Source organism: Argiope bruennichi, chromosome 7, assembly GCF_947563725.1.
Source record: "Argiope bruennichi chromosome 7, qqArgBrue1.1, whole genome shotgun sequence".
Taxonomy (NCBI): Eukaryota; Metazoa; Arthropoda; class Arachnida; order Araneae; family Araneidae; genus Argiope; species Argiope bruennichi.
Genome location: NC_079157.1, coordinates 93,311,700 through 93,337,798, shown reverse-complemented (window position 1 = coordinate 93,337,798; position 26,099 = coordinate 93,311,700). Strand labels below are relative to the sequence as shown.

General features: G+C 27.8%; 1 protein-coding gene across 3 annotated transcripts in view; it reads right to left on the bottom strand.

The window, feature by feature from the left end:
- Positions 1-1,103: 1,103 nt before the first annotated feature.
- LOC129975694 (protein suppressor of sable-like) overlaps positions 1,104-26,099 on the bottom strand; it is a 31,830-nt gene continuing 6,834 nt past the window's right edge. For all 3 annotated transcript variants that reach the window (XM_056088826.1, XM_056088827.1, XM_056088828.1), the window contains exons 2-11: positions 15,989-16,098; positions 12,158-12,279; positions 11,812-11,993; positions 10,473-10,632; positions 10,253-10,366; positions 9,385-9,495; positions 7,842-8,149; positions 6,683-6,951; positions 4,073-4,578; positions 1,104-3,371 (exon numbers count right to left, since the gene is read on the bottom strand). In XM_056088826.1, coding sequence (XP_055944801.1) covers positions 1,518-3,371; positions 4,073-4,578; positions 6,683-6,951; positions 7,842-8,149; positions 9,385-9,495; positions 10,253-10,366; positions 10,473-10,632; positions 11,812-11,993; positions 12,158-12,279; positions 15,989-16,098 — 3,736 coding nt within the window. In that variant the 3' untranslated portion in view covers positions 1,104-1,517. The remainder of the gene's footprint in view (positions 3,372-4,072; positions 4,579-6,682; positions 6,952-7,841; positions 8,150-9,384; positions 9,496-10,252; positions 10,367-10,472; positions 10,633-11,811; positions 11,994-12,157; positions 12,280-15,988; positions 16,099-26,099) is intronic.

The window sequence follows — 26,099 nt, the reverse complement described above, 5'->3', positions numbered from 1 at the left end:
GAATGATAAAACATTTTTATTAAGTCAACTTATCATTTAACAAATATTCCCCATTAATTTCTGCTATATGAAATTAATGTAGAAACTTTGCCTCCAAGAAAAATATTTAAATTTATAAAAACATGTTACCAATTACTCAATCTTTTTCGACAATGATTTTTTTAAACCATGATGGCTTAGTCAAATTTATGTTAAATATTTATATCAAAAGATTTTCATTACCAACACAAGCTTTTTCTCATATCACAACTGCAAAAATCTTTTTAAAATAAAAAGTTTTAATACAAAATTTTTCATACATCCTTAGAATTAAAAATACATTTCCTGTCAGATAAATAATAATTTTTATTGAGAACTTGAAAAGAGTTGAAAATTCAAAATAGCTCCACTATCCAGTTTTGTATTTCATGTATAAATATAGATGATAAATTTTATGCTGATCTGCAAAACAGGTCATAATCTTGTACTTGAATTTAGTCTGAAATAATCTTTAAAAGTATTTTCTATGGAATAAAATCCTTTTTAAACATTTACCAATTCAAGTCTAAATTTTCAACTAAAATTTTGGTCAAATTCTTTTTATACTTAAAACTATGAAGGCTCTTTCTGTTTCTTTACAATGTCATCTCTAATCAACAGAATGCACTAATCATAAGAAAACAGCAAATAAATGTTAAATTCATATTTTAATTCTTGTGTTTATAGCTTAGCTTTAAAGTATAAAATGCACATAATGACATATGGTGGAGAAAATAAAGCCATTATAAAAAGATCAGTTTCAAATTACAATTTAATGTAAATATAGGATTTGTAAAAATAATAGTTGATTTTAGTTCATTTCTGCTGGAACAACCCAATAGAGACAGAAAATTAAAATACTTCAATTAATAATTAAAGTAGATAATTTATCCAATGAACCACTTGAAATAATCCAACAAAATGTTTTAAATTTTTTTTTCAAATATAACTTTCTCTTTTTTTTTTTTCGAATTGAGAATAATATTGTCAACAACATCGATAAAATTAATTTTTTTCAAAAAAAAAAAAAAAAAAAAAAAAAAAAAAAAATTAATGACAAAATTTACATTACATAATCAAGGTCATTATGACATTACATAATCAATGTCATTTAGAGGATTCCAATTAATTATAATAAGAGTAGGAATTCATAATAATCAGAACCAAAAGCTTCACACAGCATGTATAAATAACAAATGATTTACTGACTACATACTACATTTTTGGAAGAGACTACATACAGGTTTAATATAATTATTATTAATTAAGTCATCCAACAATAACATAATCATTACTGTAACTTCAGAGAATTCAAAAAACTGTGATCGTGTTTTTTTAAAAAATATAATTAAGTTTCATATCACAAACTTGCACAACCTACAAAGTTTCTACATGGACATAAAAATATAAATGGTATAAAAATTAGCTTCTTTTGTTTTTTAACAAATAATTTATATACATTATACAACAGAAATTAAATGAATCTGATTCTGGTGAGGTCAGCAAAATGGAGAAGCAGTGGGATCAATTGTTTTAAACCTATCTCGTAGGTTCACATCACTGCTATTATCACATTCAAGATTGGAACTATCACTAAGGACAAATTCTGGCATTGAATTGTCTGACATCTCCAAGAGTGATGACGACACACCACTGTTAGGAGATAATCGTTCATTATGAGGTGGAACAGTACGTTTTGGGCGTTGATTGTAACTGTTATAACCAGAGCTTTTACTATCCTTCAATGCATCGCAAGAATTAAGTGGTGAGGCATAATCCATACTACTTTTTCTATTACGATGCACTGTCTTTTTCTTTTCGTCACTCTTGTCTGAAAGCCTACGCTTCTTGGGTATACTTTTGGCAGACTTTGGTTTTTCTTCCTTGGATGCTTTTTCAGAAGTTTCTTCTGGACTTGCTTTTTGTGATTCTGTGGGATTCACAGTTTCAGGAATTTCAGAAGAATTTGAAGACTCTGCAAAAGTATTAACTATCATTTTCGTCGATTCAGTTGGTACAGTTAATTTCTTGCGCTCTACTATGGATTTGGAATTAGTATCAGATGAAACAAGTGGTCGACTATTACGATTATGAAGTCTAGCCATTCGAGGGTCAGCAATGGCTCTAGGAAGATGACTTGCAGGTGGAGTTGGCTTTACTTTCTTGATAATCAGAGGCGGAACAATAGGATGAGCGCTGTTAGTAGTCACTGGTGATGGTTCTTTTTTTATTACAGTAATAAACTCTTCTTTGGTTGATGGTGGTGGTGATGGTGATTTTTTAGGTGGAGATTTCTCACTAGTTTCCAGTTTCAATGGTTCTTCACTGATTTCTTTCACTTCAGTTTTTTCTACAACAGATGTCCAGCTCCTCTCAAGAACAGGTGGAGCCCAATTTCTTTCCAACACAGGAGGAAGCCATTTCTTCTCTTCAACAAACTCCTTCTCATTTTCTAGAACAGGGACTGATTTTTCCTCTGGAGCAGTATCAACTATTGTAAGATGTGGTGGAGTATCAGAGCCAGAATTGCTTCGAGAATCTCTTCTTATTCTACGTGGATCATATACAATTGGAGGTTTAGGCTCTTCAGTTTTTACAGCAGGTTTAGAGGAAGAACTTTCAAATATATTAATGGCTTTGGATGGCTCATATTTTAACAATAATTCTGGTATAGGTGGAATGCCTTTGGATTGAACGATAGGTTTTGGGACAACAGAATCCTTCCCATTTCCAATAACTTCATTATTTGTGTTAGGATTGAGGTGTTTACGAAGGCGAGGATCTTTGAGTAGGCTGGGATTAGATTGACTAGCATGTATTAGTGGTGAATAATTAGGCGGCTTTGCACTAATTCCTCTTAATTTGTAAGGAATACTTTCCTTGGAAGGTTCAGAAGAGACAGCAGAAGGTTTAACTGCGGCTGCATTTTGTGGCAAAATTGGAGAAGCACTAACAGAATCATTCTTTTTATCCAAAGGAGTAATTTTCGGAGCAGGCACAGGCACATTCACAAGTTTACGAGGATCACGATTCTTCAAGCGAGGATCTTTAATTTCGGGAGCTTCTTTAGGTGCTACAGGTTCCACTTTTGTGGAAGGTAAGATAGGATCCGGCAACAAGGTTCGTCGTTTTGGCTCAGAGGGAGGAGGATTGTTAGAATTTTTACCAGGTAATGGTAAACTTGGAGGCTTGCCACCAAATAAATTTTCCCAAAACTGATTTTGTGATTGCTTCTGCTGTTGGACTTGACCATTTGAAGATTCCTGACTCTTACCCTTGCGCTGAATGTGCTCAAACATGTCTAATATTTTTAAAGAAGGCTTTGTTTCTTGAACTACAGGCTTTGAAGGTGGCTAAAAGAAAATAAAACAACAATTTTCATTATTTAACATTAAAAAGTTAACTAAAAATTGTACATTAATATTTAATTGTAATATGCATCATTTGCCCAAAATGAGATTTCCCTTTTTTTTCTTAACACTTCTTTAAAGGAATTATGCAAATGGAAGATAAAACTATATATGTAATGATATTTTAAACTCTAATTCAACTGAAGCTTTGTAAAAATTATTGTGTCAGCAGTTCCCACGTGCCGAGTGAAAAGATAGAGAATTGCTGATGTAAACAGATTCTTATAAAGGATCTCTCTGTTTCTCTTGTCAAGGTTGACACATGTGAGAAATTCCAATTGGAATTGACACATGTCAGAAATCTTATGTTATATAAGACCAAGTATAAAATGTTCACCAGCTTTCCATCAATTCTTTTCCTTTGCTGTGTGTTGTATGTGTGCACTCGTCGCTCCTGCTTGTATATAATGCATGCCTTTCCATAATGAAATAAATTGATGTCAAAAAAAAATGCAAAGTGTTTTCTCTATCGTCAAACCTGCCTTCTGCTTTTAAAAATTATTATGTTTACATTATATATATATATACACATAAGTATAGAGTTTATGTAATTATTAAATAAATAAAGCACACAGATTTTTTTAAATGTTCAAAAAAATAATAAGTAAATAAATAAAACTTAGTAACAACTAAATTTCACATACATCTTGCTGAATCCTTTTCAACACAGCTGTCAATGGCTGGACAGTATCATCATCATCGTCCTCATCTTCACTACTGTACCATTTATATTCTTTTGGTTGAGATTCCACCTTCTCTTCAACATCCGATTCTTCCTTTTTAATATCAGTTTCTGTTCCTTCAGTAGCACTAGGGCTACCAGGTGCATCAGAAGTTGTTTTTTTCTTCTGATTGTTATGTAGAACACGCTTTAAGAGTTCTCGCTGCTTTGGTGGCAAATGACTGGGAATGACAATTGGAGGTGCAGGAGCTTCCTGATTGGAAGAATTAGCTTCTTCATCAGAAAATTTTTCCTCCTTGATCTTGATAGATCCTTGATTCGAGGCTTCATCATTATTAAAATCTATAGTAGAAGTTTGATTAGGAGATAAATTTGGAGGACAATCAGTGGAAGACTCCATTTCGCTAAACTGTGTAGTTTCATCAAATTTAACATCACTTGTGAAATCCAAATCTTGCTGAGAATTTTCTGAAAATTGGAAAAAAGAAAATTTAATAAAAAATATAAAACTTACATAAAGAATCATCTGATAAAGTTAAGTATACAAACTATAAAAAGCCACAATTTCATTGTATCATATCAAATACATATATTTCTAAAAAATCAAGCTTGAATAATTCATTATTAAACTAATTACATTTTACACATACAATCCAAATGTATGAACTGCAAAATGCTAACAAAATTGAATGCAAAATCAGAAAATATAGGATTATTCATTCATATTATGTAAATCCAAACAGAATAGCAAAAACCATACATATCTGAAGTGTATTTTAAATAATAATAATAAACCCCAGCAATGGACTAAATTAAGCATATTTGTATTAGTAATTAATATTAAGAATGCACGATAACCGATTAAACTCATTGATTGGAGATTATCTAGCATCTAAAATTTCTCCGAAATAAAGATTCTTGAATATAAAAAGAACAATTTTCTACATTCCAACCATTATTGATGAAATTCATTGGGAAGACTTCTACTTCCAGCTCGTTAAGGCATTAAACATTGTAATATGGCACAAATCAATAATTTTTTATAACAAAGACTAATCAATAATTTTTTATAAATCACAATAACAGTTACATCATTTATAAATTTATCATTATTTAAAATATCCTATTAATTGCATTGACTTGTATACATATAAAAATTGCAATAAAATGGATTTATACATAAAAAATATTATATAACTTTATGTTCTAATAATTAATGTGCAATAATATGAATTACATTATTATTATTTTAATATCAGTAATACAAATATGTAAATAATTCCATTAAGAATTATTATAATATGCTGCAAATTCTGACTGCTATTTTCATATAATGGTATTTTTTTATAAACTGTAAGAAACATAAAGCAATAACAAATCTTTCACATATACATAAGGAAAAGATGAATTAAATAACCCCATACTGTATGATTTCTAATATAAATTCATAAACTTATGCTCTATTAGCTACTTTACACAGGAGTATATTGCATATTATAACACCAGAGGAACCGATTTAAAAACTACCACTACAAATCATTTTGATCATAAATGTGGAATAGCATATTTTGATAAAAATATGAAATAAAAATAAGATTCTTTAAAGATTACACAATTCAAAAGATTAAATTATGTTTAAAATTTTAAAAATAAAATAAAATAGTAAATTTATTTGAATGCAATTTCTCCAATTTAAATCAAGAGACAAGGTTTGCTTTTTAAAAACCTGATTTTACAAACACATTGAAAATTGTTGTCTTCTGGCTTTGGCTAACAGGTAAACCAAGTAAGCTCAGAACTTATACGTATACGGAGACACTGCTCATTCAAAAATTCTGAGGCTCATTATTTGAAATGTAGATCTAAAAGGAATCAAAAGCAGTTGCTTTCCTGATCACTGAATTAGTATCATTCCTGCTCATACTAAGACTAATGAGTAGAAATAAAACAAAATATGATTTGAAAGATTGACTAAGGCCACTCAGCTAATTTAACTGTCAACTAATCAGCTGAAGTGAAACAGACCCCGACAGACTACTAGATTATTCTTCTTATGCTTATTTACTGCAGGCTCTACAATAATGTTTGAAAAGGGTATTCATAAAAATATTATTAAAAAAAATTAATGATTCAAGGAAGTTCTTAATTTTTTTTTTTCAATCAAAGTGTTATATAAGTAGTATTGATTTTAAAAAAAGGATATTAAAAGAATCAATTATTCTGAAATGCTGATTTTTTTTCTCTCAATAAACTAAAATTAGGCTCAACCCTAGTAAATACTAAATTACAATTTAATTTCTTTTGATAATATTTTCTAATACAATTCTAATTTCATAGATAATTAAAGTTTCTATAGTTTAAAATCAGCACGTTCAAATAACATTTAACTATAAATTCATCACTTAACTTATTTTTGGAGTTTCACAAAATAAAGAAATGCACTAATTATTTTACTTGCTTAAAGTTATAAGTTAAAGTAAAATTATGATTAATGTTATGCTTAAATTTCTTTAGCATGTTTTGCATCTTAGAATGAAAAATATTTATTCATATACTAAAAATAAAAACATACCATGAAATGGTTTTAAGTGATTCTCTTCATGATGTGTCATGCTCCGAACATTATCCCAATGGAATTCTTCAGGAGGTTCTTGTTTAGTAGTCGGAGGAGGCAAATCAATTTCTATAAACTCGTCATCATCATATATATATACTTTTGATGGAGATTCATGATTATAATTATTGGAAGTACTGCCATGGAAAGAATTAGGAGCTTCTGAATTGGGTGGCCTTTTTTTCGGGCTGGGAGAATTCAGTAAAGTTTCTTGATAAAAATTAGGCCTGCAAAAATAGGCAAACATTTACAAAAATTCAAGACAGAAGTACATAAATTTATTAAAAAGTAAAAGTACAAAAAGCATCAAAACACTTAAAATGCCCACCAGAATAATTAAATTTCAGAAAACAATTGTATAATATATATTTGATATAAAATATATGTTTCTAATTAATATAGGATGAATAATATTAATATTATATAAAATTACAATAATTTATCAATTGTACAAATGTTAATAATAAACTAACATTTTATTAATATAATTGTGGTAAAAATATATCAATATGAAATATTGCTGCTTATACTTAATTAATACACATTCTTCTGCAATTTTTTTTTACTCATTACCACTATTTAAACAGTAATAGAATTTTTTAACTTCAAATGTCCACATAAAGAATGGTAAAGCAAACTGAAATATTACAACAGAATTAATAAAAGCAGCACATCAAAACTGAATTCTTAAATTAATAATACCTAAGACAATGATATTTTGATCATTTTAATTTTTCATGAAAGTATCTCAGAAATGGAAGTCTTAGATGTTAAATGTCCATACTGCATTAGCATTGCATAAACAACACTTATACAATTTTAGTAACTATCAAATGCACACTATACAGAATTTAAATAAATGTAAATAATTAAAAAGCGATACACTTTTATTGGACAACAAGTAAAATAATATATGCCAAAAAAGCACCATTTTACTTAGCAAACATTACTAGTTCCAAATCTAGCAGCTTTCCATTGTGAATCATGAGAAGTAAAATTATTAACACACTTTAGAATATTTCAGCAGCTGGTATGTTAATTAACTCTTTTCAAAGCAGCATTAAAGCTTATTAAGTAAAAGAAGAAAAAAAGATACTGACAAGAAAACAATCCTTACTTAAAATGAGCTGAAGAGCCTTCTTCCCGATCAGGACTTAAATGTATTTCAAAACCAGGTTGTTGCTGCTGCAACATTTTCATCTCCTCTTGCCAACGCTTTGTTTCTTCAGCTTCTCTAATGTGCCTGGGAGGAGAACCTAAGAGACAAGTACGTTTAGGTGGCTGAACTCTGGGCTCTGGACTACAGCTGCGACGTCTCTTTCTATCCCTATCACGATCTCTTTCTCTATCATTTCCACCTCTTTCATCGTCTCTGTCATCATCACATCTTAATCTCACATCATCTCCATGGGATATTCTCAAGTACTAGAGTATAAATCAATTACAGTTTGAATTTATAACTCAAATAATACATATTTAAAAAATATATATAATAAAATGTGTTCACAAGATGGGAAAGCTACAAATAATATAGCCATATGGATTTAAAAGTAATTGATGTATTTGAATAGAATGAGACACAAATATTTGGAATTCCACATGCTAAAATTAATTGCTATTCTATGCATCAAAATGAAATCTATATGCTAAATTACTGTAAAAAGGATGGAAACTTTTAAGATGGATATATCATCATTATGCTATTAATCATCAGTAATGCCACAAAAGTTTTGCATGTGTTGACAATTTGATTACAGAATTATTTTCTTTTGAAAAACTAATCTGAGTTAGGTAGACAATTAATAGGGTACATAAATATAATTAAAATGAAAATAATGTATCGCATGAAAATCAGGTAAAATATTAAATAATATATGAAATTAAACTTCTCCTTTAACTTTGCAATTAATTAAATACATGTTTACATTTACATACTACCATATTAGTTAATATAGTAATAAAAGGATTTATAATAGTTACAAATAAAATATACTGGTTGGATTAATCTCAAAAAACATAATGAATGCCAATTAAAGTAACAAATTTTCAGAAATGTTTCAAAACTTTCTTTCAAAAATTCTCAAACTTTTTATTCAATCATAGCAGGATGAAAAAGATAAAATTATTATTATTATTAAGGTATGCAAAAACAAAAATAATAAATATTCAGATCAAATTCTTTAAGCTGAATTAAATGGAAAAATAATCTACAAATTGAAATAGTTGAAATTCATCATACTTATAAGAGAAAAACTAAATATTCATAAATATAACAGTTAAATTCCTTTATTCTAGTACATATTAATCTTTGAAATAATCAATCATAAAAGCAGTATTTAAAACCTTAAATTATTATATTTATAACTAAATAGTATTTATTGATTATTACAATTGCCAAAGGGTTGAAAATAAACCATTCTAATTTTACTTATATCAAATTTTTGACAAATAATTATTTGCTTGCTTATAACTAACTGAATAAACATAAATGAAAGAAAGAAATCGTGAAACTCGCATGATTACAAATAAAAGTAATGAAAGTTGAGAATTAATCTAAAGTTCAGATGTGTTGATTATTATTATATAACCACAAAAATCTTACAAAAGCATTAAATCTTTACATCAAGCATCTCAAAAGCATTAAATCTGCTTTTACTTACATCATGTAAAACTCTTTTCATTTCTTCATTAAGGGGAGCATGAGAAAATCTGCAGTCTTCCTTAGCATAGCATTCTGATCCAGTGTGATAAAACTTGCAGGGAAATTCACTTAAAATAAAAGTTAAAGAAAAAAAACAGAGCAAAAAAGGTTACATGAATACATAGTTATATTCTAAGCAACAGCTATATTATAAGAGCAATAAAGCAGGCAACATAGTTTAAGAACATATATACTATGATAAAGATTTAGATTAAATATTTATAGCACAAAATGGAATGAAAATTTATACTTTAAACTATTTGATAAAATTTAAGACTAGACCATATAGCTTATTTAGTTAAATTAACATTCTGTTTTGAAATTGCATAAAGGCTATTGGGAATATAAACAATTATTAGTTTGAACAATAGATAGTCTTCTAGACAAATTTGCATAACACACCAGCTGGAAAATCTTTAGCTTTGATAGATTTAATATACATTAGGCATTTGCACACAACAGACAGTTGGAGGAGTTATTTCTTAAGCAAGTAACTTTCTGGTGCTAAAATTAAAACTGTTACAAAATTACTCCCCTTTAAACATCAAGATCTTGTCACTGAACAAGAATTTTAACAAAATCCGTATCAAGAAAATCTACAACTACAAAGTATTAAAAAAGAAACTTTCATAATGTGAATAACTTTGAAAACTTTTAGATGTTAATTCCAAATGTTAAAACTTAAAAAACTTCTAACACTGTAGCTGATTAAAGATCTGGTAAAAATATTAATAAAGAATTCATGTGCGATAATAAATATCTATGTTTATTTATTAGGAGCATAAATTTTTCATAATATTCATAATAAATATTTTTAAAAGGATATTGTGCATATATAGGCAATCTTTTCCTTTATTGCAGTGACCATTCAAGTAGAACTTGCAGAGCTCTTTTTTCTTAAATGGAGGAGCAGAATGATGAGAATACATACAATCAGATCCCTGTAAAGAAAAATTAAAATAAAAACAAACTTTAATTATCAATGAAAATTTTATCAATCTCAAATCTTTAGTTAGTTTCAATGAAATTATAAGATTTTGATTTTACCTTTGCACATTTTCCTTCCTTGAAAAATTTGCAAATTCTACCTCTGGCAGCATCCTTCTTATACTTTGCAACTCTTACACCTTTAATGTCCTTTCGTCTGATTGTTTTCCTAGTTTTCTTTGACTTTTTTGAAGATTTCTTTTTTCTAGACTTTTCATCACTAAAAAGATGTTTATAAAGTTAACATTAAAAATCATCAACTGGTCGGCTAAAAAAAAACATTACATCACATACAAAAGTAGAACTTGATATCAATAACTGATACAAAAAAAAAAAAAAAAAAAAAAAAAAAGATAATTCAAGTTATAAGATCTGGATAATCACAAATAAGTAATTAACATAATATACTGAATTACAAAGATCACATTTAATATTATAACTTTCATAAATGTAACTATATTTTTAATAATTTTCTATTAATTTCTTTACAAAAATTACTAGAAAATTAGAAGCAACTAAGATTTAAAAATTCCTCTGCATTTAAAAATTAATTCATTAAGTAAATATATAAAGATTTTCTTTTTCAGACTAAGGATTAGGAAAAAAAAATCCTACAAATGTATGTTTTAACTTTTTAATCCATTAAAATAATGAAAATGAAATAATTGAATAAGTGAAAAGTTCAATAAAAAACTAATAAGAAAGAGAAAAAAGAATATAACAATTTGGAATGCTTAAAAACAGGCAAGAATTATTACTATTCTTTTAAGAAAATCATATTGAGCAGCGAGTTCAAATTTTGAAATGCAAGAACTTGTACTTATAATTAAACTTTTTTACATAAAATACTGGTGCAATTTATTACTGATCTTTAAAAGAATATTATATACAGTTTAATTTCAATTAATAAAATAACTTAATTTCAATTAATAAAAATAATTATTAAAATAAATAATAATAACTACTCATAATATTTAAGAACGATGTTTACAGTATATTTTTCAGGCATTCAAAATTTAGTTTTTATTCAAATGAGGAATTTAAAATTACAATGTAAAAACAACACTACTCCTGAAAAATATATCACTTTGTCATAAAGGGAACTGCAAACATTTTAAAATAGGCTCATAAATTTAACCAATAATATTAAATATCAATGGATTAACAGGACCTTGTAACTGTAGAATGCAACAAAATGTTTGCCTACTATATTTATATTAACAGAATCTGAAAAAGAAATGTTGCCATCTGTATGTTTGTGTGCGAAAATGACACAAAGTTACAATTCTTATAGACAAATACATTGATGTACGCATGGTAAACATTAATATCTCCAGAAAGTTATAAAATAATGTATATATGTCCAAAAAAATTAATATATGCAATTGAAATAGCTAACCGTCTTTTCCGTTCTGGAGAGCTAGGTGGAGTACCTCTGTACGCTTCGAGTTCCATTCGATAATCAACTGGTTTGTCATTATATTTAGATTTATATTTTGGAGATCCTGGAAACCAACCATCTTCTTCCTCTGACTCATCATCAATTCGATCAGGATCCAAGTAATTAGCAGCCATTTTTTTCTGAAAGACGAAAATTGTAACTATGTGATCAATATGCAAAAACGAAAACAAAAAATTATGTCTAATAAAAATTATCACACTAAAATACATTTACAAAAATAATACTTTTTAACTATCTTTTCAAGAAATAATATTAAAAAATAATGCAGGAAAAATGCAATTACCTGCTTACGAGAAGGCGCTGCCTTACGAATAGGACTCTCTTCAGACTTTACATTTCCTTTGTGATTTGCTAGCTGCTCAATATTCTGAACTAGACTTTTATCCAGTGCTTCTTTTAAGGAACCTTAAAAAGCAAAAAATATATGCTGAGTACAGAAATAAATACATTCAAAGAATTTCTTCCATTATACATACATTTTAAAATCTATAAATAGAATTTTGTTAAAAAAGCTAGTTCCAGCAATAGTATTCACTAATCACACATTTTGGTGCAGAATATTTTTTATTTAGAATAGTAGCAGAAGCAGCTATATAGCCACTAGTTTTCCAAGAAAAGGTTTTTGAAATGTTAGGCGAGCTTTTTGCTGAATCTGGTGTACAATTTTGCTTTTGTGAAGCAAATGAAAAGCATTAAAAAAAAAAAAAAACTATTTATATTGACAACAGATAATCTATAAAATTAGAATATTAGAGTATAATGAGGCATCTGAATTTGGAAAGATTTCCTGATTTAGCTATGCTAGTAATAGCAAGAAGTACTTGCCATTTTAAACATGATTTTATAATGAAAATATCACTTTTTTAAAAATTTAGAGTGAGTGTTAAGAGTCACCAGCTTCATTTCATCTTAACCCTACACTGCATCATGTTGCCATTTGGCTACACTGGCGATTTGTCATCTTCATGACCAGAAAAATGTAGCCATGAGGCAACACTGTGCATTAAAAGTAAGTTTGGACTTCTTTGATTCAGTTATCACCATTTATTCTCAATAGATGGCGGTAGGTGTCCGTGGATAACAGTAAATGGAGACATAGCAGTAGACTTTTGCAATCACATAAATGGCCATATTTTGAAATTTTTATTTACTATTAAATGTTTTCCTAGGTCCATTAAAAAAATCATATGCATAAAATGAACTATTAAAATTCGTTTATTAGGCTTTTTATGATAAAGCGAATATTTAAAAAAAATTTAAGCCACAATATGTATCTGTAGCCATTTGGCAACATCATGCAGGAAGGATGCGATGAACAATTCAACTCAACACTGTAGTTCAGAAAGCATGTGCTTTGTTTATACTACTTATGTTACATTTTGTCTTTCTTTTTTGTCTTTGCAGTTTTAATTATGAGTTTTGTGATATAATTAGAAGCAATTTATTTTTTCTTTGAAATTCTATAAGCTAGAATAATGGAAGAGCATAGGTCTGTTTACTTTGTTGATACAGATGGTAAAAAGAAATTATTGACAGATGAAATATGGAATGCTCTTTCGAGTGGAAGCGATGATGATTTTGATGATAGCGATGAAGATCCTACATTTAATCCTAATGTTCTCTTCAATAGAAATTCAGAAGATATTTCTGACAATAACAATGATTCTGAATCATCTGAAAATGAAGTGAATATTCAAAACGAAAGTTCGACTTTAGGTAACAAGACATTAGAGGAAAAAAGTAAGAAAGTTAAAAAGGAAAAAATTAAACTTGTATGGAAGAAAAAGTCTTTGCAAGTAAATCCTGAAATCATAACTTTCAGTGGAGATACACAGTTACCTCAAAATATTTTGAATTTGGAAACACCTTATGAGTTTTTTTCATATTTTTTTCATCCGGATCTCATAACTTTTATTTCTGAACAAACTATTCTATATAGTGTACAACAGACACCTGAGAAACCTCTGAATGTAACATCATCTGATATAAGAAAATATTTGGGAATTTGTATATTGAGTTCTGTATCAAGTGTTAAAGATTTTAGATTGTACTGGAATCCTGCTGTTGGAATATCTCTCATTCAAAATTCTATGCCCGTTAACGAATTTGAAAAAATAAGAAGATATCTTCATTTCAATGACAATAATGCATTTTCAACTGATTTGCAAGGAGGCCAGGATAAGTTTTTCAAACTGAGACCTTTGATTGATGAACTTCAAAAATCTTTCCTTTCCATTCCTATGGAAGAATGTTTATGTGTCGATGAACAAATGTGTGCTACTAAAGCTAGACACCATTTAAAACAGTATATGCCTGACAAGCCCCATAAATACGGTTACAAACTCTTCATTTTGAGTGGAGTATCCGGATTTGCATACAATTTCGAGATTTATGGTGGCAAAGAACTTGATGTTGCTAATATACTTCAAGAGCCTGATTTAGGAGCTAGTAGTAATGTAGTTATTAGATTAACTCGTCCTGTTCAAGAAAATGTTAATCACAAACTTTACTTTGACAATTATTACACTTCTATTCCTCTGCAAGTATATTTGAAGAAAAAGGGAATTTTATCTCTTGGAACTATTAGAAGAAATAGAATTCCAGACTGCAAACTTCCAACTGAAAGGGAGCTGAAGTTACAAGTTCGTGGATCCATCACTGAATTTGTGGCTGAATATGATGGCTGTGAACTGTCAAATGTATCATGGAAAGACAATAAAACTGTCACAATGCTCTCTACATTTGCTGGTACAAACCCGGTAAGTGAAGTACAGCGCTTTGACAGGAAACAAAAATGTCATGTAAAAGTAAATTGCCCTTACGTTATAAAAACTTACAACAAGCACATGGGAGGTGTGGACTTACTTGACAGTTTGATTGGAAGGTATAAAATAATAATGCGAAGCAAAAAGTGGTATTTTCGGTTGTTTTATCATTTATTAGACCTGACGATTATCAATGCTTGGTTGCTGTATAAGAGAGTGCACAAACAAAAGCGTAACAGTGAAAAGCCTATGAAACTTGTTACTTTTAGATTGCAGTTAGCAGAAACTTTGTGCTTACATGGACAAGTAAAATCACTAAAAAGAGGGAGACCATCAAGTGCAGAGGAAACAGTTGGAAAACAATCAAAAAAAGCTTGTCGAAAAGAGCCTCCAAAAGATATTAGATTTGACAGAATTGATCACTGGCCAGAGCATTCTACAAATAAACAACGATGTAAAATGTTGAATTGTAAAGGATTTACAAGAGTACAGTGCATGAAATGCTCAATTCCTCTATGTTTTTATAAAGAGAAGAACTGTTTTAGAGACTATCATTTACAGTAATTTTTCTCTCTGGAATGCATGGTGTAGCCATTTGGCACAGTTTGTTTTTTTATTTTTTATGCTTAACTGCATGATGTTGCCACTTGGCAACAAACTAACATTTAATTAAAAAATAATGAAAATTTAGACTTAATTTTTTTTAAATATTTTTTCATGTTTTATCATTACACTCTATTACATATATATTTTTTTCAAGGAAAAATAAAAAATCATGCAGTGTAGGGTTAAGATGGATATGGATGAAATGATTTCAGTTAGCACAAAGACATGAATTTCAATCTGTTTTTTCAACATCTGGTTTATATTAATAAATATTACTTTCAAGTATTTTTTTGCATCAATCTAATGAGAAAATGTCATAAATTGATCCAAATAAAAATGCAACAGTTCTGAATTAATTAAATTATTTTTAAAAATCAAATTATCCTCATTTTCAAAAAATAAATTAATAAAATAAAGCATTAATAATGTATAAATATAAAAAAATGTATACTCAGATTGATTAAGAAATTTTTCTCAAATTTCATTTTACAAACATTTCATTCAGAATAACCAGATAAGAAAATTTACATAATAAGACTTTTTCTTTTTAAATGATGAATTTACCAAAATAATTTTTTAAAGAAAACATCACAAAAGGTATAATGAAATTTTGATAACAGACTTCAGAATATATTAATTTATATTATCATGACTAGCTTTTCAAAATATAATTAAAAAATTCTATTTTAAGAATTTACTTTTAAAAATAGACAAAATAATAAATACAGTAAATAATTTTATACTTTTTGAAAAATCTTTCTCTTCTTCTTCTTCTTCAGCCCCAGAATCCAAAATTTCTCCTTCTTCCAGATCCATAGTATCATCTGTACTTTGAGAGGACTCATTATCATCACTAAAATATAAAATGAAATTTAGATATATTATAAAAAAAAGAAAAAAAAACTTTAATACAGGTTATTTTAATATAGGTTAATACTTTATTTCTTAATTAATTGCAATAAGAAGTTTATTAATCAAAATTATATAATTGCAATAAGAAGTTTATTAATTAAATTTATATTTCATCCAAGTTCAAAACAGAGTAGAAAACAGAATTGAGAAGAAAAGTTGAGAACAGAGTTGAGCAATTGAGTAATAGTTCTTAGGAAAATATCTACATATTTATGATGCTACAACTATCCTATTAAACTAACCAATAAAATGGTTTTAAAGGATAAGAATTTTTATGCAAGCGTCAAAAAAATGATATTTGCATATTCACCGTACACCCGCGAATAATCAACTACCCGCTTCTAAAAAAATGCCTCCAAATATCACACGTCAATAGGTTCTTTCATAACTAAAAATTCATTATGTTCACCAGTGATATGCTGTGGATTTTACAGTTTGCAATGCTATGACACATAGTTAATAAATAAGCATGAACTGAATAATTCCTATTCTATCTACCATCCTTTGCAATTTAAAAAAAGATTTCTGAGCTCTCCGCATAAAAGTGCACAACAGAAAATTATTTAAATAAAGTTTCTTGCTTCATAAGACTCATTGGCAATTTTTGTCACCAAGCCAAATATCATATCATTAATATCATTTAACTGAAACACACCAATAATACTGCCATCCCTATAACAAGGATGTACTATAAAATTAAACAAGGTTTTTAATCATTGTAAACACTAGAAACTGAACATTTAAACTTTGCTAAACACATCTATTGCTATGAATACAATATCTCATATTTCAAAAACATTCCTTGAGAGTTAAAATTGAACTTGCATATCAATTTGGATGGTTTGGAAATATTAATAGAAGACAAGAGTATATTCACATTTTTCTTAAATAAATTGTATAGAACAAGCACAGTTGCTAGAACTATGTTGTTTTTAGACCAAATTCACATACTGCAGTCACTATGTTAATCTAGATATTCAATTTATTTTTATTGAATTACATAATGTATTTGCTTAAATTATAGCTGTTACTTCTTAATCAAAATTCAATTTTTAAAAATATAATCAAAATAATGATAACCCAAAGAATACACCTTAGCACTATAGGAAACTATAATAGTGCAGAAATTTATATAATCTTCATAAGTTTATTTCAACTTCAATTTCAATGGTTACCATGCAGAGTTGGTGCAAACTGATAAGTGCAAGTTTTGATCAATGCTCCAGACTCTATGCATCTAAATCAATACAGATAATTGTCTACAATAACAGTACTTTACCATTATTTGGTTTTTGGATTTTACTGTCATAGATTGGATTCTAGTTTACTATAACTCTTTTGTGACACAAGTAATTAAATGGACTATTTTTTGGGGAAAAAAAAAGCTAGATTTATCAGACACCAAGTATTGTAGTAATATTGCTCTTAAAAATATCCTTATGATTACATTAAAATCAATCAATCAAACCTTAATGTGTTTTGTATACATATAATGCATTTTCACCAAAATACTATTTTTTATATTAAAATCATGACCAGCAAAATGATTAAAATAAATAATTCCATTCTGAACCTTAAAAATTATTTTTAGAATTTCAATCTTCTCAAATAGTGTTGCCCAAAATTTTCACTTGAAAGCATTTTTAAATCATCAATAAGCCTTGAATCAATACAGACTATTATATAGTTACTAGGGAAGAAAAAAATTCATTTATTAATGCAAATATAATTTTTTATTTTCAAATGATTATTGAAATACATTTATGACCATCACACATTATTCTGATCATCTTTCAAATAAAAGTTATTAAACACTAACAGGGAAATTAAAAACAAAACAAAATACTACAGATTAGAAGTTCATAATTATAAAAAATTGAAAGTACTCAAATGATTTAAATTTAGTTTTCTAACAGATCATAAAACTATTAATGAAAGGATGAAAATTTCACTAGCTACATAATTTATTAAAATTATTTATAATAAAAAACATTCATAAGTATGATAATTTATAAATAATGTTTCTGAAGTCCGAGAACCAAAACACATCGATAACTATCAGATGATTAGAATAATCCCAGTAAGGCATGAATATTAATAAAAATTTAGTTCTACACTGAAAAATAAGCCACATTCCAAACAAACATTAGAACAGGCATGTTCTATTGCGACTTCCAATCCAGTAAAATGCACGTGCAACTGACAGACCGGTAGAAGTAATTCTGATGAATGACTTTGATATTTATGCCTCTTCTTAGAGAATATCACGTTAAAAAAATTATCAGGATATTAAAATCTCGTTATTTTTTTTTGTTACACGTAAGTATATATGATAGTTAGTTTGTTACTTTGACACCTAAAAACATACACTACTGACCACGAATTTGAACCAGAACAATTCGCAAATAAAGTAATACTATCCAGGTGTGATTTTTGTATGCAAGTTTTCATATTTATAATTATTATTGTCAGTTTATTTGTAAAAAAGGTTAAAATTTAAATTAAGCCATTCTTCCAATGAGTTTTAAGCTAACCACAATAGACGAAACGTCCAATGACTATTGTAAATTTCCCAACTTGGTACATAGTTTTAGAAATGAACCGGCATGTGGTGCCACCTATTGCCGAATTTCAATATTTTTTTCCTCTGTCTAGGGAAGAAATTTAATATATAGAATTAATGCATTGGGCAAAATTATTTTTGTTCATAAAAAGGCTTCCCGGATTAAAAAGTTTTGCCAAATTAATATTAATAAGAAAAAATGTCTTCATTTATTTCAAAATTAGATACCGTAATTTTAAGGAAGTGGAACAATTATGTAAAGGAAGCAAAAGTAGGTCAGAACAATAACCCAATTAAAAGTTTTTTTTTTAAATATTTTAATGCAGGTGCATTGCATCTGCTTTGTTACTAAATATTCAATCAAATTTGAAAGATGAATCCGAAATCTGGAATATAAGTTCCATCGCCGTTGGTACGAAGAGGCAATAATATAGCGACTGGGAAGCAATGGAGGTATAGATTTCTGACCCCAAGGTAACAAAAAGCTAATATGTCTGTATCATCTTTAAGGTCATATATGACGAGAGGACGAAAAAATAATATCAATGATCGGAAGTCTCCCAATATAGATCTGGTATTGCTTTCAAACGAGACTTAGTTAATATAACTCAACCGAACGAAAACCTTTTTATATTTTCCAGGCTACTGATGAGAAATAGTAGCGAAAAAAATAAAATTATATAATGAAAGCTACAAACTTCGCTACAGATATCCCAAGTGATTCAGGGCAATAAACATTAAAAAAATGACAGTATAGAAAGAATGAAAGTATAACGGCATTTAATATTCAAAAGTATTTAAATTATTGAACTGTCATTGTGTATTGAAACAAAGGGATCCAAATCTATTAATCGCTGAACTTTGAAAGAGTATTTCATAATCTAAATTTTTTTAAACACATTTTAGTTTTTTCTTTTTAATTTTACAAAATGATCTGTTTACTTATAAGTAAAAATAAAACAATTCAGAACATCTCATTCAAATATATATATATATATATATATATATATATATATATATATATGCATGCATGCTAACTACCTAAATTACTCCGATAATTTGGGACTTTTATAATGTACAATATTCACCACAAAAAAAAAAAAAAAAAATTGCGTCTCAATGTATACAGTACGAAAAAAAAAATTTATTAATTCTTACCTATTTCCAATGACCTATTTTTTATGAGCCCACATTACTTATAATAAACAGAGGGGAAAGGAGTCCCTTCCAATGTACGGTGACAATATATTTCGTGTAATAAAAATTGGGAAGGACTATTCTTTAGAAGTTATTTTCTTGAAAATTCAATTTTGTTAATATTTCTACAAAATTTTTATTACATATAATTTTAACAAAAAATGTCAAACTAAGGCATTTAAATTAAATTCCCAATAATATGGTCACTTTAACAAGATAAATTTGAATAAACCCGTTGGAAAAAAATTACTCATGAAAAAACAATAATTCATTGACTAATTATTTAATATATTGCTAAAATTATATTTAAAATTTTAAAAAAACCATAAAAATAAATAAAAGTCTTGCATTATAGGATGTTAACCAGATGTAGTATGTTAAACAAATTATATTTTTGTTGTAGGACAAAAGAATATTTCCAGACAATTAAATTCCCGAATATCTAAAACAGCAGTTAAAATCTTAAATTAAACTGAAACAAAATACCAATCTTTTCTTTTCCTTTTTTTAAAAAAAGGTCTTAATAGTTTAGGATACCAAGTTCAGAAATCTAATAAACGTTCTGCTTTTAGCATCTTCTTTCACTTCAGTTTCGATTGAAAATCACAGAACTCTCCAACGTAAATACACTACTATTATAACCTTGAACCCGAAAAGTCCAAATTCAAGTAAATACCAAAAGAGCCTGATTTCAGTAATTATTTATTTGTAAACTTGCATCAAATTCCATACAATAAATTAAATAATAGTTGATGCGACCGGACATTTCGGATCAGTCGGAGAAGACTAATTTTCGATCCTATGCCAATCAAGAAATCAAAAAAAAAAAAAAAAAAAAAAAAAAAAAAAGTATTTCAAATAATTTCATTTTTATTGATCCGTATAGAGTTCAAATTAAAATAAATAATTTCTGAAGAATCCTTCCGACCTTTTCCAAGGATTATTTGGTAAAAGTCTCTCTGACAGCGCTAAGCCGGTTTTTCTTTCTTTTCAATGTTCTCTCTTATTCGTTCTTTTAGTTGAAAATACCAAGCAATGTGAACACGTCTTTTATTTACGTCAAGTTGGATTCTTTGTTTTCAGATACTTTTAAGAGTGCTTTTATTGTTTATGAATTTATTTTATTAATTTTCCTATCCATTTTTTTTTTTTTTTTTTTTTTTTTTTTTTTGTTCTTCAGCCAAATTTCTGGTCATTTTAAATGTTAATTAAGACCACTTTTGGTAAAAGAAACGCAGAGATTAAAATCGAGGAAGTGGGAAAAATAAAATTCAGCATATAATAGAATTAAAAAAAAAAGTACACAATAGCTTTTGATTCTAAAATTGTAATCGAATTAGTCAATATTTCATGTTACCTGAATAATTCAAAACTACTTAAGATGCCAAAAGAATAATTACAAGCCCATGATATGAAAAAGAATTAGGTGCAATAAGCTACTAAAGATTTCATGAAAAATCGAGACTTTTTATAAGTAACTGGGATAAAATGGGACATTTAATAATTCTAATAGAACCGGGGAAAAAAAAAAAGGATATTCGTAATTTTTAAAAATATTGTTTAAGTCAAATGGTAGAATTGATAAGCTGGGTTAAACATCTTTAAAAAAAAATCTATATACAATTATTTTTAATAAAATAATTTTGTTTTCCACATTATTTATACTGAAAAAAAAAATGCAACTTTTATAATGCTGTTCAAGAATTTGGTGTTGAATGGACCGATCTTTCATTTATTTAGTTAAAAAAGATAGTTATAAGTTTAGTTATAATATATATAGTTTAGTTATAAAAGATAAAACTTATTTTCAAAAAAAAAATTACGTTTGTTTTTGATCTATTACTTTAGCCCATATTAAGTTTACTCTTAATTTTACTCTTTTAATTTTAAATTTTTACTCTTGATATATAATTATCAAAATCAGAACTAAAAATGCCTAAAGAAAAAAAAAATCGATTGGAATATTCAGAGGGCAAAAGTTGGTATGGGAATCAATAACAATTCACTTAATTAGAACACAAAAAAATCAAGCAATACTTAAAAAACCATATTAGAAAACATAATGAGTCAAACTAAATGGAATTTGTTTTTAGACAGCAATTTAATTATCGACATAGTAGTATATTAATCATTGAAGTCATTTCAAATGTATTGCAATAGAAATACTTTTAACGGTCCTTGATTTGCATTATGAAAAGTTTCACTAATAATTTATACTAATAAATTTAATCACCAATGTAAAATTTAATATTGACTTTTCGTAAAAGTCGCATTTAATAATATTCATGACTTTTTTTAAAAGGAAAAAATTAAATGCGACAGCTGAAATTTTGCTTCTCCAACTACCAATACACCACAAACATATGACTCAACCAGACTTGACTAGCGAGGATATTTACGGAGGAGCAGCACAGATGTATAATTTAGCACAGAAGTACATCTACTGCTGCTCAAAGAGCATGCGCAAGATTCTTGGAACATAGCCAAAATGCTGAATCAACCGATTTGTCTGCTTTCTACTTTTTACTCCACTGCTGGCGGAAAATTATTCCGATTCTTTTTTTTTTTTTGTCTTTTTTATTATTCCATACATGATCAATTGTGGTGCATTAACGGAAAGAGGGGAAAAAATCCCCCAAAACAGATTTCTCTAGGGGATGGGAACAAAAAGATAAACTAATTGTCGAAAAGGACTTCCGTTAAGAACTTTGAAGTAAGGGTTCAAATAATTATAATAATAAACAGAGACAAAAATTATTTAAGTTATCTAAATGACAAGTAGATGTATAAGGATGTGATAATTTTTACAAATATTCCCAATTTTAGAATTGAATTTTTTGATCCTATAGATTAGTTATTTGATCACTCATGAAGAAGCAATTTTTTTAAAAAAAATTCTCCATCAGTTGTGGAGACCGTAATATAAGCAGACATATTCGATATTAAGGTGAAAAGGCCCCAGAGCAGATTAAACCGACAACCAGAAAATTTCGTTGCGTAAATTCTGTAGCTGGAATTCAAATATTGCATGAGATCAACTTGTTATTTTCATAAAATTTTAAAGATGGGGCAAAATATAATACATTTAGAATACATTCAAAACGAATGCAAATATACCAAAAAAATAATAATAAAAATAGGAAGATTTTTAAAAATAGTATTCCATGGAATTGTGCAAAAGAAAAAGAAAAAAAATGGTGGCAGCAACTGCTCATATAGACAGTGCAATTAATTAATCGATTAAAATATATCTATTTTCCTAAGCTCATAATTTACTATCCGAACTGCAAAAAAAGAAAAAAAAAAAAAAAAATCTATGAAATTGTAATTTTTTGAACGATTTTTTAAGGTACCCTTTGAAGCTGAAATTAGCACAAGCACAGCTAAATTTCGCTTTGAAAATTTGAGTGTTCTATTTTTTTTTTCCCCTCACTTTCTTCATTTTTATTTACCAACATTATATTTCTAGAATAAGTAATATAATGACTTATGAAGCAGTGCAAATATTTCACCAATATCGACCCATTTTTTCTAAACCAAAGAAATCAAGATTTTAAAAACCTTTTTAAATTTATCAAAATAATGATTAAGGGGGGGGGGGGAACGAAATTAAGTAGTGAAATATACTACTTAAAAATCAATAAATGTTCATTATATTTTAAAGGAACAAAGCACCGATAATATTCAAGCTCGGGGGGGGGGGGCAGATGATTTTTTGTAATATATTTCATACTAATAAAAATCTTGTAAACAGGAATTAATCAGAAATTATTAAATTTTACAATTACGGTGTTTTCTTTATTTATATATTTTTTTAATTTGATATGTTTTGTGTAATAACTGCTGAATAAAATACAAAACAAGCAATTAACCAACCACTGGAGTATGTAGAAAGTGCAATAAATTAGTATGTAGTAAGCATACATTTATTATTTTCTCCGATTGAGTCTGACCAAAATGACTAAGATAAAATGGATAACAAAAAGTCAAGAGCAATTTCTGCTCAATTGATATTTTGTTAAAAACATTTAGATGGAACAACGAATCGAATTGACCTCAAAATCACACGAGCAAGCCATAAATAAGGCTTTTTAACCCTTTAAAGGGCCATTTTTTTCTAGTCATATTATGTTAAAATATTTTTAGTCTTGAAATTAGAATAAGAAAAGGGATTTATTTAGCTTATTAAATAAATTTAATTTGGTTAATTAATAATTAAGTAACAAATCAAGACACATCATTTTGTGTGAGATAAAGAACTGAAGCATCTAAGTTTCTGTCTTTCTAAAAAAATTTGTCAGAACTTATGCTAACCTACATAATTTCATACAAAGATTGATAAATTTGGTGGGAAGCATACATCTCACGGCCCTAGAAAGGGTTAACTTGCAAACGGTCAATCTACAATTCTGAAGCATACTAGCTACTATATATATGCAAGGCTGATATTCCAAATTCTCACAATGCCTTTATTTATTTATTTAGATTTTCTATTTCTGTTTTTTAAAAGCACACTGACAGTAAAATTCTAAAATCATTTAATAATTATGAAATAAATTTAACAGTGTCTTAATAATTTTCCGTACAGAGCCCGTAGAATAGCGCAAAGTTAAATATTATTTCTTATCGAAAATACCGCTCTTTCATAAACATTCGATGTTAAGAAAATAATTATTTTATCAATAAAAAAAACTTTGGAGGTTTTATTCATTCCATAACTTTTGTGGGGATAGTAAAATCTACTTCCTTATGCAAACATAAATAAACTAGAATGTCCACAAAAGTGAATTTAAAACTTTCAACTGTCACATAGAAATTGAAGGACGGGGGGGGGGGGGGGTAACTGGTATAACCTTAATTATCCTGAATAAAGTACAAAAGATACATATGAAAATTTGATTTCAACGCTTCAGATCTCCTTTATCCCCCCCCTTCCAAATATGAATTGGCCTTAAAATATCACAACTACTTGCCATTCGTCCATGCTACTAAAGCGCATATTAACAAAATTAGAAAAGATCTGCAGACATAATGACATTCCTCAAAATATTATACAATTTAAATATGATATGATTATTATTTATTTGCATTTTCAATGGGCACATCGAAATTTGTTCCATTTTAAAATTATCATAATTTTTCGTATTTAACACTCGTAAAGATTCTTGAATAAAATAAGAGCATGAAAAATACCCAAATATTACATAGGATTGAAGCTACCCAAATCAGTACCAATAAATGAATATACCCATGAATATTTATTCAAAAACGGAATATAAGGCAAACTGATGGGAGAGGTATATACGCGCACTAACATTTTCTTTGGAGCCGTTCCCTATAAGGCAGCGATGTTTTCGCACGACCTTATCATTCAAATGTTTTTATTTTGTTTTGTTTCTTATCACACGGAAACAGATGCGCCAGTTGTTCAATTTCCCATCAGCATTTTAGAAGAATACTTCCTTAATAGTATTTGAACTAACCAACATATAAATAAGAATTTATTCATATATGAAGCACCGTATGCATTATATTATACCAAAAAGGGGAGGGAGAAATGGTTTTCATTGGGGAAGAAATAAATCGTCTTTATGAAAGTAGGATGGTAATAGATTTATCAAGACAAATAATAGATTATACAAGAAAACTTTTGATTTTGTTCGATGCATTTGATTTCAAAATTTTATATAATTTATCTTCAAAATAATACTATTCTATAATTGTATATAATTTTTTCAGATAACACTGAATTTTTAGTAACTTTCTACACTAAATATCATAAGTGAGGAACGATGTAGTTTGCATTTAACATCATTATTATTGTTATTTTTGCACATACGAGAACTATCTTAATTCAATCAGATTTAAAAGTAATGGAAATTTAAAATGGCCGATGTCTTGCGATTTTAATAAATCTAAAAAAGAACCCGCGTATAAAGGGGAAAAAACACCTTATGTAATATTTGGAAAGGTGATGAAAAATCACTTTTGGAAAAAAGCGTAGACTCTCATCAGGAAATTGTTAATTAGCTGATATATACTGTTTTCTTACAGTCGAATATCAATAATTTCAACATCATTTAGAAAATTGAACTATAATAAGTTAATACAAAAAAAAAATTGTACAATTATTGGTTTGCACAAAAATTTGTTTGAATTATTTATAATCAAATAATTTATAG